The 13084-nt window shown below is 35.3% G+C and overlaps 2 protein-coding genes across 5 annotated transcripts in view; one reads left to right on the forward strand and one right to left on the reverse strand.

The window, feature by feature from the left end:
* LOC136028558 (uncharacterized) overlaps nt 1-2253 on the reverse strand; it is a 17556-nt gene extending 15303 nt beyond the window's left edge. Inside the window, exon 1 of one of the 2 annotated variants that reach the window (XM_065706413.1) lies at nt 2140-2253. In XM_065706413.1, the coding sequence (XP_065562485.1) occupies nt 2140-2175 (36 nt within the window). In that variant the 5' untranslated portion in view covers nt 2176-2253. Of the gene's footprint in view, nt 1-1931; nt 2116-2139 lie in introns of those variants that run through there. The other variant, XM_065706407.1, reaches the window with a different exon arrangement.
* An 8854-nt stretch (nt 2254-11107) lies between these two features.
* Nucleotides 11108-13084, forward strand: part of LOC136028570 (activated CDC42 kinase 1-like) — a 48973-nt gene continuing 46996 nt past the window's right edge. The window contains exon 1 of one of the 3 annotated variants that reach the window (XM_065706420.1): nt 11108-11182. The gene's annotated coding sequence lies outside the window, so the exon portion shown is untranslated. Of the gene's footprint in view, nt 11183-11226; nt 11247-13084 lie in introns of those variants that run through there. The other 2 variants (XM_065706423.1, XM_065706422.1) reach the window with 2 other exon arrangements.

Raw genomic sequence — 13084 nt, forward strand, 5'->3', positions numbered from 1 at the left:
ATTTCTGGGAATATTTCTGATATACACTGTTATTATGAAAGTAAAGAGTCACATTATACCCCAAAATGAGTAGAATTTATTCTGTATAGGATGGGAACTGTCCCTTCCTCATCCCCAACCCATCTCATGGTTGCAGAAATTCCAGAGTGTGCTAATTACGTTAAAAATTGAGAGTTAGTCCTTTCTGTATGAGTCAAAAGTGACTGGAGACCAATCAGCTGCGGGGGTGGGGTGTTTTACAGGGAGTATTTTATTTCTGGGGTTCAAACACCGGTCCTCTCTGTTAATACCGTGCCTGGTAAGCAATTAGTTTTTAAAATAGCTTTGCATACAATGAAAGTTTAATTTGGATAAGAGAGGTAAGTAGCTCGTCTCTGAAAAAAAAAAAAAAAAAAAAAAAAACTACTGACACCATCCAGTACTAGCCATACCCATCAGTACCATAAAACTGTATGTAGTCTATATTCCCTAAAAGCAAATATTACCTAGATTATTTGTTTTAATTTTATGTAAAGTGTTAAGATCCGTCTTTTCTCCACATATAAGGCAAGATTCTGCGGAAGTCTACTCCCGGCAGTAGCTTTGAAGAACAGCCTTTAATAATGTGGCTCGAGTGTTGAATGTCACTTACCAGTTGCGTCATTTCACGAAAATTTAGAGAGGGTTGCATTTTTAGTATCTAGAGGCAGAAATTTTTCGCCAATTCAATTTTTTCAATGATAACAGTGAAATAGGGTATTTTCAGTGAAAATTCCACACAAAATATTTCAAGGTCAAGGGTGGTAGAGGGGGCCTCAGCTTTCTTCCCCCGCCCGAATTGGCGACATTGCAAATGAATAGCCTTTAAAAGGCTCTCATAGTTCCATACAGACGGCTTTGATTCTGGATTATGACTTTCTCTCATCGATAAATTCCGTTCTTATTGAAATGCTAAACTCCCCCCATTGCATATATTCTAAGACAAAAAGCTGGCGATTAAAAACATACCTTTTTGCTAGTATTTAAGTTACAAGTGTTATAAGATGCACAGTTGTAAAACCAGTTTTATTACAATTTTAAATTCTATAAATTGAGTTTCATTTTGGATTTCAACTACTACTACCACTACAACTAATAATCAGGTTTCTACTATTGGCACTACTGCTACTGCGACAATTTATGACTGTGACTACTAGAGCCTAAGACCAATTGAAACAACGATACTTTTGACTGCGACTGTGACTACTTGAAACTTCGACTACAGCTATATGCAACTTTAACTACTTATAACTACAACCTTGACTACTGTATTACTACTTACGCTACTACTACTAACACTATTACTACTACTATTATCAGTGCCACTACTACTACTACTACTAGTACTACTACTACTACTAGTACTACTACTACTACTACTACTACAGCTGCTACTACTAATAACACTACTACTGCTACTACTACTTCTGCTTCTATTGCTACCACTACTACAAATACTACTCCTATTACTACTACTACTAATTCTGTTACTACTACTACTATCAAATTAAATCAGAAGAGTTTAAGTGCATCCAGGTTGTCGAAACAGTAAAAATTAAATATACAAGGAATGGAATAGGGTATGAATTTGAAAGTTTCATGGAATGTTGAGGGGAATGCCAAACTAAATCAAAAAAAACCATGCGCATCCAGTCTTGTCCAAAAAAAGCTAGTTTATATTTGAACAATATGCGTAAATTCTTCTCTCTACACCAGAAAAAAAGTTCACACAACATAGAGTAAAAAACGCTTATTTCAATGCTATTTTTTTATCTTCTTTCAATATTACCAAATTCAGTATTGCATAAATTTTGAATGAATGAATTCTTTTTTTTGCTGAAATGAAACATATTTCATTACAAATTATTCCTGCCCGCCTTTCCCTTGGTTCTTACACATAAAAATTTACTCACGTCAACAATAGTGACACCTTCTAAGCAATCATAAGCAAGGGCACGACTATAAACAAGACAAAAAATAGTTGTCAACACTCCAGTTAACTCCATCCTTAAAATCTCTACTATGTAACTGGGATTTAAATTATCTTTTAAGACTAAGCATTATCAATTTAGCAAGCAGTTAAATTAATCCTATTTGTCTGGCAGTCTTAGAATTCCTTACTTTATTGCAGAACACTGACGTCAGATATAAATTCATATTTGGTTAAAATAACATTAACTGGATATATTTGCTGTGTTTTTACTCAATTCTTGGTATTGCACCGTCACAGCCATTTATATAAACACTCTCATTGCGTAAAGGGCTAAATTCTTTGTGTTTTGTGGAATAAGATAACTTTATCGAGAATATTATCAAAAAATTTCTTTATCAGGATGATCATGGAGCACAAACATTATGTCAAATTCTTATTTTTAGCAAACTTCTCACAAAAAATGAAAGTTTAAGTGAAATATTTATGATTCGTAATGGTGAGTGTAAAATTGGGACATAAAAAAAGAATTGTAAGAATATTACCCGGCCAACTCCCTAACCTTAACTGGGTTAACGTTTTAAGTAATTACTTTTAAGATAAAACAGTTCAACACTTAAAACTGAATTTCCCCTCAACTGCCTATCCAATTTCATTACTTATGCCTAACAATGGCTCTTACTTTAAAATTATTCGTTTTTCAATTCATGCGATAGAGCTGAAAAAGCTTTGTAAAACATAAAAACCTATAGGATCAGCTCAAAATAAAGTTCTGAATAAAGAATAACAAATCTATAAACTCCATTTTCAATCAACTTAAATCAGAAGTGTCTTTTCATTATGTGCTGAGCTTTTCATGTGTTAACAAATAGCAACTCAAGCTCACGGGAAAGACCATCAGCCAGATCGTTTATCTGGGCCCCTCTTTAGGATTCCTTTCTTCAATTTCATATCAGGTGCCAGATCATCAATGACCAGCGATCTCCACTTATTGGATAAATAACTTCTCTTTTATTTGTGAATATCTTTTACCCATTTTTCTATAGTCAGGTCTGATCCAACTCTGTGTTTTAATTCATAAAATCTAATAAGACTAATTTTATTAGGTTTCAGAAAATCTCACTTTTTGACCTATATTGACTTGATGCCAGTGTCAGAACGCCTAACACTCTGCTATGCAACCATTATATTACAGTAGAGGACCCGTATTAGGTGTCCTTATCTGGGAAAGGGCTGAGGTAGGTATAATTGATATGCAGAATACCAAATCTCAGAGGTGAATAACCTCTTAAGAACGTGCAAACTGTAATCCCATACTTACTATTCCCTACACGACTGGGAAAACGATTCTCAGACCTATATATCCAAAGAGCCATATTGAATTTACGACCACACTGTACAACAACTATTTGAGAACTGGTTAAAGTTACTATACAAAAGTAACTGACCGTACTGACTATCGGTATGACCTAACTATAAAAAAAAAGTGTTAAGAGACTTCAGACAAAGGACTTAGTAGCCTCTTAAAAGTGTAACCTCATACAGTGGCATGATTTATTCAACCAAAGCTGCCAGTGGCATCTTGACAAAAATAGGCCCAAAGAGCCCCCTGTAAGTCAACTCATCAAACACAACACCACAATACAATTTAGGAAGAAAAACAAAAAAATAGAAGTAAAAGATTATAATTAAACGGATATCCGTTTCTCCGATTTCTTTCATTCTTCTTCTTCTGGAATTCCAGACTTGCAGGCTTCCATGTCAGACTGGTTGACGTACCTCTTTGGCTAAAGTACAACTATTGCCAGAAGTGGCTCGTTCCAATGTTGAAGCCAAATTCAAAGTTTATTAGCCCTATCAATTGTTTTCATTTGAGAGCAATGAAAAAACAGAGATCTGTTACACAGGACGGCACCAGGAGTCCTTAGGGTTTAACCCTAGTAGTCCCTTAATTTATATTGCAGGTGGCAACTATAAACCTAGATGAAAAACTAGATCTACGTTGCTTGGGCAACATGAGATGTTGTGGCAACCTTTGTTCGGCTTTGCCGAGTAAAGTGTTGCGAGAGCAACACTTTGGTTTTGTTTCCTCGCTTCGATTAAACGCTGAAGTTGTTAATCTGTAAGGATCTTAAAATAAATACTAGGTACACCAGCTCGCAAAAGTTGCAAACCCATCATTGTTGAATATGATTATAGCCTAACAGCCGATTATTACCTTTAAGTCCCCTACATATCTTAACACTGGAACCAAATTGGTCTTACCATCAAATACACCAGAAAATAAATAATAGGTACACCAACTAGCAAAAGTTGCGAACCCCTCATTGCCAAAGATGATTATGAGAAAACAGCCAACTGTTGCTTAAAATTCTCCTACATGTTTCACAATTGGTATTGACCTATTTTTGGTTCCAGTCTGTACCTTACTAAGGAAGTTGTCAACCCCTTTAAACTTTCAAACTGATATGTCTCATGAAGGATTTATTCTACCAAAAAATGGATGAAATATACTTTGATCACCTCGTCAAGAGTTATCAAATGCCGTCGAAAAAAAATCTATCTATCTCAGTTCAAAAGTTGACTTTTTTGCCGTAGGCCAAGTTTCTAACGTCATCACTTAGAAAGGAGCAAAGGATAAACTCTAATTTCTTTAGCAATGAGAGAATTTTTAATGTTCAAGAGGCACATCTGTTACTATTTCTCTACCGTAATCCCAAGTGTGAAAAACCGAATGATAAACTCAGCTGAAACCACGAACAGAGATGGGTAGAAACAATAGATTTTTGGCCCCAGGCAAGAGTTCTACAGTTCTTTCTAAAATGCAAAGTCATATTCATCAATCCGGCCTAAGGTCAACACTTTCCGTAAAAACCGCAGAGGTTAGAACCTTACCACTTTCTAGGAATAAGCTGAAATCAGGGTGCTAGGAAAAAAAACGACGAAACCAAAGTGTTGCTCTCAAAACACAATGCGTCTTTATCCTATCAGTGTACTTTAAAGTTAGCAATAACGCACCAAGTAAAGCTATCAAATAATTTCAATGATTTCAAGACATGAAAATTGGAACTTGGAATGTTACGACGGTAAAAAAAACAACTGTCGTATCTCGGGTGCAATGGTGCTGTGATGAGTTGTTATTAGTAGTAGTAGAAATGCTATTAAAGCCCAAAAAGCGCATGAAGAAAGAATATGGAAAAAATAGATGGATTGGTAACTTCCTACTGAATTGATGTATATACACTGAATATGCACGGAATCGGTTCTGTTTTTCGCAATTTGAGTGGCATTCAAAGAATAGTTTATAAGTATACAGCAAAAAGACAACAATGTCTGTGTTACTCGAATGGATATATACAATTCAGATGCCTTGCTTTAAACAGTTCATCGTTTGCAACATAGATCTAGAGTTTGGGTCCCTGGTCCTAACTATCAGATACTTTTCCTTTTTTCTCTTGTTAAGTTTATTTCCACTTTGGGATTCTCTCTTTTAACCCTCCCCCTATTATTAAATACCACATGATTTTTGGCCTTTCCTTCGTAACTTATCACAGAATTGTTAATTGGCTTCAAGTAAAAATAGTGCAGCTAGTGAGCCAGCGTCTTACTCCTTGACGCTTAGGATTGGTTGGTCCCTTGAGATGTACCTCTTTTCGCTTTGGCAACTTGGAATAGTAGTTGATTTTTAGTTTCCAACTCGTTTTATGAATTTTATTTGAAATTTGTTACCTTTCTTTTACAGTTATTAAATGGCTTACTTTATCATTTTTCCCATAGGTAGAGTCTAGAGAAAGATGGGTGGTAGATCATTAGTAAAGGAGAGAGAGTTTTTAATTATGGGGCAGGAAGAAGTACTCAGAATCTTGCCAAAAAGTAGTCATAACCTACAGGTACAACAAGACGTACCACACCAGACATGGGAGGAGTCGGATGCAATCAAACATGCGGTTGACTCTAATAAATAGGGAAAATGAGCGGGGAGGGGGGTCTATCCTTTCGACTTGCCTGGAAGCTCTATCTCAGTCAGTGGTGAAGATGAGATCCTCTGCGAGATTAGAAATTTAATTCAGAGTCTTGAGTGACAGAGAAAATCACTCTTTTTACTAATTTCTAACCAAAATTGACCATTTTTTCAAAGTGACGATGGAAAAAGTTCCAACATATAAGAAAAGCTTTGAATTAATTTGCTCGAGTCAAGGAATACAGTCGCCCGTTGGTACTTTTCGTTGTAGCCGGTTACTTGCCTGCCGTCTAGTCGCCTTTCCGGTGTTTTCAACGAAAGAAGAAGATCAAGTTATCAAAAGGAGAATCAAATTATTAGTAGTCCTAGTATCCTACATAATTTTATAGCAATCGTTCCTCTTAAAAATGGAAACGTGAATCTGCCACCTTACTGCAGGAAGTTTAAGGAAAAGCAAACACGAGAATGCTTCTTTTGTAATGGCAGTCATGTTGCTTTAAAACTGATAATATTTTGTAAAAAAGTTTTGCACCTTCCAGGAACGTAACCAAAAATGTATTCTGGATACAGTCAGTCCTGTCAAAATGACAGAAAATTTTTCAAAATTATGAAAATTCAGTTTTTGCTACATTGATCTCTGAAAAGTAACATGTTGACAGCCTTTGAATTTGAATTTAAGAATGATAGAAGACGAAGTAATGATTTCGTCAGGCGGAAAATCCTCATATGCTTGCTTGGGTGTCACTTCAGTCAATATTCAGTGGACCAGAACAAGTATGACTTAACTTGCTAATGGAGGGGGATTATTCACCTGCAGCAACTTTCTGCGTTGAGAAACAGGAATCAAAATACTGCAACTATGCATTGTCATACAGCGATTAAAATACACACGCAGCACAATTATAATAAATAATACGATTTTACAGTCTCATAAAACCAAAATATAAAAATTTATCCAGATAAAATGTATCTGAAATAATAAATGAGATAACTCCGAAATGAACTGTTATATAGTTGAAAAAAAGGAAAAAAAATTATAGGGAATGAACCAAACCAGTAGTCTTAACAAATCTACCTAAAAGGTTTGTGCTTAGTCGTCTAGCCCAAGGAGGAGATGTGTGGTGTCCCAGATCAGAACGAATTGTGAATACTTTAAATGCCTTCTTACAGCGATTTCTCAGTACTTCCCTCTCTTTTTTATATTTTCTACAGTTAAAGATGATGTTACACATGTCTTCATACACTCCACATATTTCGCATTTGGGGATGAGGTCATTTTCTACTCGAATAGTGTTGATTTTGTCTTTGCATGGCCACATCTAAGACGAAATAGGCAAGTAGAAAGGATACGAGGTGTGAGCTACATTTCTTTTGACGGCTACTTATAATCATAAAGACCTAGGAGCTGGGTATGGGAAGAATGGAGCCAAACCTCTTCTTCCTTCAAAATTTTTGAACTGATTGAAGATAGAAATTCAGGACCAGTAATAGGGATTGAGTGATCAGGCCCAGTTAGGAGGCTTGTTTTGCAGCTTCATCAAGAAAGCTAGTGATTACAGAAGGCACAGAATAATTGAGTGATACGAACGCATATAACCTATTGGTTGAACACATCAAACCCCAAACAACAACAATCAACATATGCTGTAAACCGCAAGTACATGATGGATATCCTTAGCAGTATCGGTTGAATGAGTCTTAGACCAATGAAACCCACTCCTCTTATTCTTCACTTGCCTTCATGCGTGATAATTCAATGATAGTTAGTTTGTAGTTTCTTCCGTTTATCCTACATAAGGTCAATACATTAAACAAATAATTTCAGACAGTTAAAACACGGATATAAAGGCCTTTGAAGAAATAGCGGGCAGACTGACTAGTTTGACCTATTCCTCAATTAAGTCTCAATGACAGAATTACTCATCGAGTGTATCAAACACGAAGATATAACACCTGCTTGAGATTCATTTGAAGTTTAGTTTGCCCAGGCTCATTTTCTTGCGTTTTGCTTAGCTTAGGCAAACGCACTTTTCCACTTGAGAAGCGTAAAAAAAGTGGCCTGTTAAGAGCTCAGCAGATTTAACACATTTTGATAAGCGGTTTTAATAACTGCTTATAAGCGGCTTAAAATGAGCAGGTGGAAAGACCACAACGACTTGATGTTGGAAAATTTCAAATGCTTGAGCCCACATGCTGCCTTATTTGAATATGCAGACACCCTTGCACCTCTGCGTCAAAGGTTTCCGAATTTTCTAGTGACACTGAGATGGAACATGACAAAATGCTCAATTCAATTGTAAATCAGTGGTCTATGATTCGAAAAAGGAAACAAGCAATTGTGATGATGGTTTGACATGTATTCTCAAAGAATCTATTCGTTTTTTGATCATTTATGAAAAACATCCGCGAAAACCAAGGAATACTGTTTAAGAAGATTTTTGATTTTATGCTTGATTCTGTACTTAGCCACAGTCAAACAAATGTGCCGAAAGGAAGTTTTCTAAGCTCAACAACCTGAAAACAAAACTGATAAACAGACTACTGACTGAAATGGCTTAGGATTCAATTGAAGAATGCCAAGTGTCACTCTGTCGAATTTTGTCGTACTTTTTACCTCATTCCACTTTTTCAATTGAAGGACAGAAAAATTCTTTTTCTTTCCCAATTTTTTTAGCTAAAATCACAACTTTTTTTTAAACTTTATTATGAAATGATGATAGAAAAAGTTCTAAAAAACCAAACTCAAATTGAAATATTCGAGTCTAAGATACAACCACTCGTTGGCACTTTTCTCTGTAACCTGCAAATCGTCCCAGCCGTCCAATTGTCTTTCTGGTGTTTTCATTTAAGAAGATGAAAATGAAATCATAAAGTGGGGAATCGAATTATTAGCCATCTTAGCCTCCTATTAAAAAATTTAAGCAGCCAGTCTTTTTATAAATGGACAAGTGATAATGCCAACTTCCTGCAGGAAGGTTAAGCAAAAGCATACACTTGAACACAACAGGTTTGTCAATGTCTGTCTTGTTACACTAGAGATGATAAAGAAATTTTAATAAAGTTTTGTATCAGCCAGAACTATGCTCAGGAACTTGATCTGAAGCTAGCCCATGAGAGAATGACTTAAATTATGAAAATTGGTTTTTGGCACCATTGACCTCTTACAATTTAATATATCGACGGCTTACTATCAACAGATATTCTGTTTTGCCAAACAAATAAATCAATTATTTTCAAGGAACTTTGTGAGGGTCCAAAGGCCTTCTCCCTGTAAGTACCTGGCACCTGAATATAGCTAAACCTTTTTTATTTATTCACCAAAGCCCAGCTATCGGAATGACTGTTTCTGCAAAAAATATTCAAACTGCTACAGCAGTTTGAACATAAATAATGTTTACAATCGATAGGTCTATTAAAAAGTCTCCTAAAAGCATCTATATTTTTATACGTGATGTTGCAGTTATGTGGCAAACAGTCCAAACATGCAGACCGAGTTAGGACATCAGGATTTTGTCAGGTTGAAAACCATAATTTGCTCCAGACCACAAGTATGCCACGGATTTCCCAAGAAGTATTGGTTCAAAAAATCTTTTAGCAGTGAAGCTCACTTCTCTTGATCTCTGCGAGCGACAGAACCGGTGGCTCAGCAGGAAATTGAGGAGTAGAAATTAGGTTTCAAAAATTCTTACCTTCATGCGTGACCCATCAGTGAAATTTGGTTTTTAATTTTTCCTTTGTCTTGCGCAAGATCAATATGCTTAAAAACAAGTTTTTGGCAGTTGCAGAATGGATCTACAGGCTCTTAGAGGATTTATCGTAAGCTTGCCACTCTTCAAGAGTTTCATTAAACATAAAGAAATAAGACACGCTCAAGTTGCATTTGAAGTTTAGTCATCTCTTTTTGATAATTCGTAAAAAGAGATAAACCTCATACCAAAAAAAACGTTTGAAAATCTGAATGATTCTATGCTTAATTTTCGTTCTTTGCCGCGCTCAAGCACATGTACCAAATGAATATTTTTCAAGTCAAACAACCTGAAAACCAAAATCAAGAAAAGCAATCTCGCTGAAATAGTACCCAACGAATTTTACACCAACCAGTATATTCACCTTATAAGCAGCAATTCTTTTTCTTGTATTGTGCCCAGAAGCCAATATGTATTATATAAAATTTTCAAGAAAAAGGGTCAAGAAGAAGACATACTGTAGAGGAAGAAGAAAAAATTCTCTTGTGTGACTAAGATTGGCATTAGAGCTCATCATGAATAATCCTCCTTTGAATACTAGCTTAAAAAATATTATAGTATATTCTGACTCTTTATCAAGCCTAGAGATGATGTGTTTAACTTCTCAATATATGATGGGTATGGACACACTTTATTGTCTTAATATTATTCATACTCTTGATTCAAAAGGCATTAGAACATGCCTTCAGTATGTTCCAAGCCACTCGGGTATAACAAGTAACCATCAGGCTGATGAAATTAAAAATAATCCTTAAATACTGACCATCCAAATGGGAGACTAATCCCCACTAGAGACATATATCGTTGGAAATTATCAGAGGTACTGTTAAATAAGAATAAACCAAATCTATCTCCTTTTCCCAACAAGCACCTATTTCAAATATATCGTATTATTCGTCAAGGGTCACATGGGCTAAGTTTGCAATCGTTTTTGTATCAGTTTTCAAATTCAAGTGGCTCAATTCTCTCAAACTCCCTTTGCAGACATTGCAATATAAAAATGAAACAAGGCCGTCCAAAAAGTAAATAGGTTGCCAGATGGTCCAAACTTTACTACGATCAAGACAACAATAGTTCTGAGTTTATTTTAGTTGAAGGTTGGAGCAATAAAAGTAAGCTTATGCAAATTTTCAGTAGATTATTACCTATCAACTATAAAAACATTGCTATTTATTGTTTACCTCATTATTTAGAACATAATTTAAGTAAGGAGCACTCCAATTTTTAATTTCAAGTACATGTAAATAAGTTGAAGACAATATTACAAATGCTTAATAACCATAGGATAGGCTATAGTACAGTAATTTTGAAATGAAGAAAGAATAATCAGAAGAGTAGAAAGGGCCGAGCCCGCAATTTTTTTTTAACTTGACTCCCTAGGGTGAAAATATCTCTTTTTGGGCGACAGTTTTCACTCGCTTGGTACGCAGTCAGGCGGCACCACTGTATACGCTTTGAGATATTTTTTTTGCAAAAGAAATAGAGGAAAAAAAGGCAAAGAATTTAGAATTTAGTTAGGAATAAAAGGTTAAATTAATATCACCCTTGTGCTGGTATAGTGGAAGTAGCAGTGCCGCCCAATCGGGGAATTGTAGGTTCAATCCCGTACCGCGCAAGGGAATCCAATAGCAAAAAAAATATCCAGTTAAATTAATACCCTAAAGCATTTTGCTAATGTTGACTTTCTTTTGTTTACTGTTTTAGAGATTAATATTAAGATACTTAAGTCATTTTCTTTCTCTTTATTCATCTTGTGACTGGTAGGCTGGTTTGGAATTTCTTTTTCCTGATTTTATCTGTAGTGCATTGAAAGTCATTAAAATATGACTAACCACCCTGTTACAGGAGAAATAGTTTGATATGCTATTTTAACTGGTGAGGACAAAGTCATAAGAGTCTGGTTTACAAAACTAGACAGCCTGGTCCCCTTAATCCACCACTGGGTGAAACTATGAAAGGAATTATGCTGGAAAAAAAAATCCCAAATGGGGATGGATTTATTTATTTAGACAGTGAAAAAACAGGTACAAAAGTCCAGATATTTCAATCACATATACAGCAACCTCTCTGAAAATAATCTAGTGAATAATCCAGAAGTTCATTATTTTGTGAATGACCTGTAAGTTTTTCTCTATGTATAAAATGCTGGTTTCAATTATACTATTTTATTGATACTACTGGTGATGATTTCTGTGTATGTTGTCAGAATATCTGGACTTTTGTACCTGTTATTTTCACTGTCTAAATTGATTGATTTATCCCCATTTGAAGAAAAATATTTGTTTGTCATAGAATTGTAGTGTTGTTAAGATCAGAACTGTAACTGCTTTAAGATTAAAAATCATGCAGTGCTGAACAAAGTTCTAGAGTAAGGATGCTAGATTGGGCTGATGATCTAATTTTAAAATTTTTCTGTGAAAGGGGTTTCTCTGTAGCCTAGTTCACAGGGATTGCAGTCAACCTCTGTCCATCCCCCAAGGGCTACATGCCTGAGGGTCTGGTCTTCTCTGATAAGGGTATTTTTACAATAGAGACTATTAAAGGAACTGAACAATCAATGTTTTAAAAGAATACATACACTCTTTGGTCAACAGACAACTGATAAGATGAATATTGATGGTTTTATCATTACTCACTCATTTGACCTCCCTGAATTTATTTCTTTTCTGGGTACAGAAAAAAAGGTCAAAATATATACTCTCCATGTCATGATCTGCAACCACTGCCAAAGTATCTTGCAATAAACCTAGATGTTCAAGATATGGCAACAGCCACCTAACATCATCGTGTCCTATTAATAGAGGAAATGATGCACTACTCAAGTGCCCTAATTGTCTTGGCAATGATAATGTTAAAGACAAAGCATGTCCCATAACAAAGAATGTTGAAGAGGTTATTGTTGAGGCAGTACATGAACAAATCACCATTGGTGCTTCTAAAAAAAATGTTGATATCCAACTGGAAGACTTGGCTCCAGTCTTTTCTAACAAAGAATTCCCTCACCATCCAACCCCTGAAAACCCTACTCTAAGCCTGATCATGTCAACACAACAGAGAGTCTTAGAGCCCCTAATTAAGAAAATAATTGATGAAATCTTAACAGTTAGAATTCCTGAAGTGATCAGTTCATTTCTGTCTTCAAATTTTTAACAAATTGAAGATTTAATTTCATATTACAAATTATATCCCCCAAAACCACTGAAAAAAAAATTGGTCAACTATCTTTTGTTAGTAGAGTTGCCAGACCATGGAATGGTTTGCCTTTGGAGGTTGTTGAGGCAGAGAGTGTTTGAATTTTTAAGGATGCATTAGTAAATACACCTTTTTATTTGGGCACTTTTGTTGTGTAGTTTTGGGTTATTTAGAAGTTTTTGATGTTTAGTTTGCTGTTGCCAATTTACTTTAGATTAGTATTATGATTTTGTGTTT

This window comes from Artemia franciscana, chromosome 1 (genome assembly GCF_032884065.1).
Source record: "Artemia franciscana chromosome 1, ASM3288406v1, whole genome shotgun sequence".
Taxonomy (NCBI): domain Eukaryota; kingdom Metazoa; phylum Arthropoda; class Branchiopoda; order Anostraca; family Artemiidae; genus Artemia; species Artemia franciscana.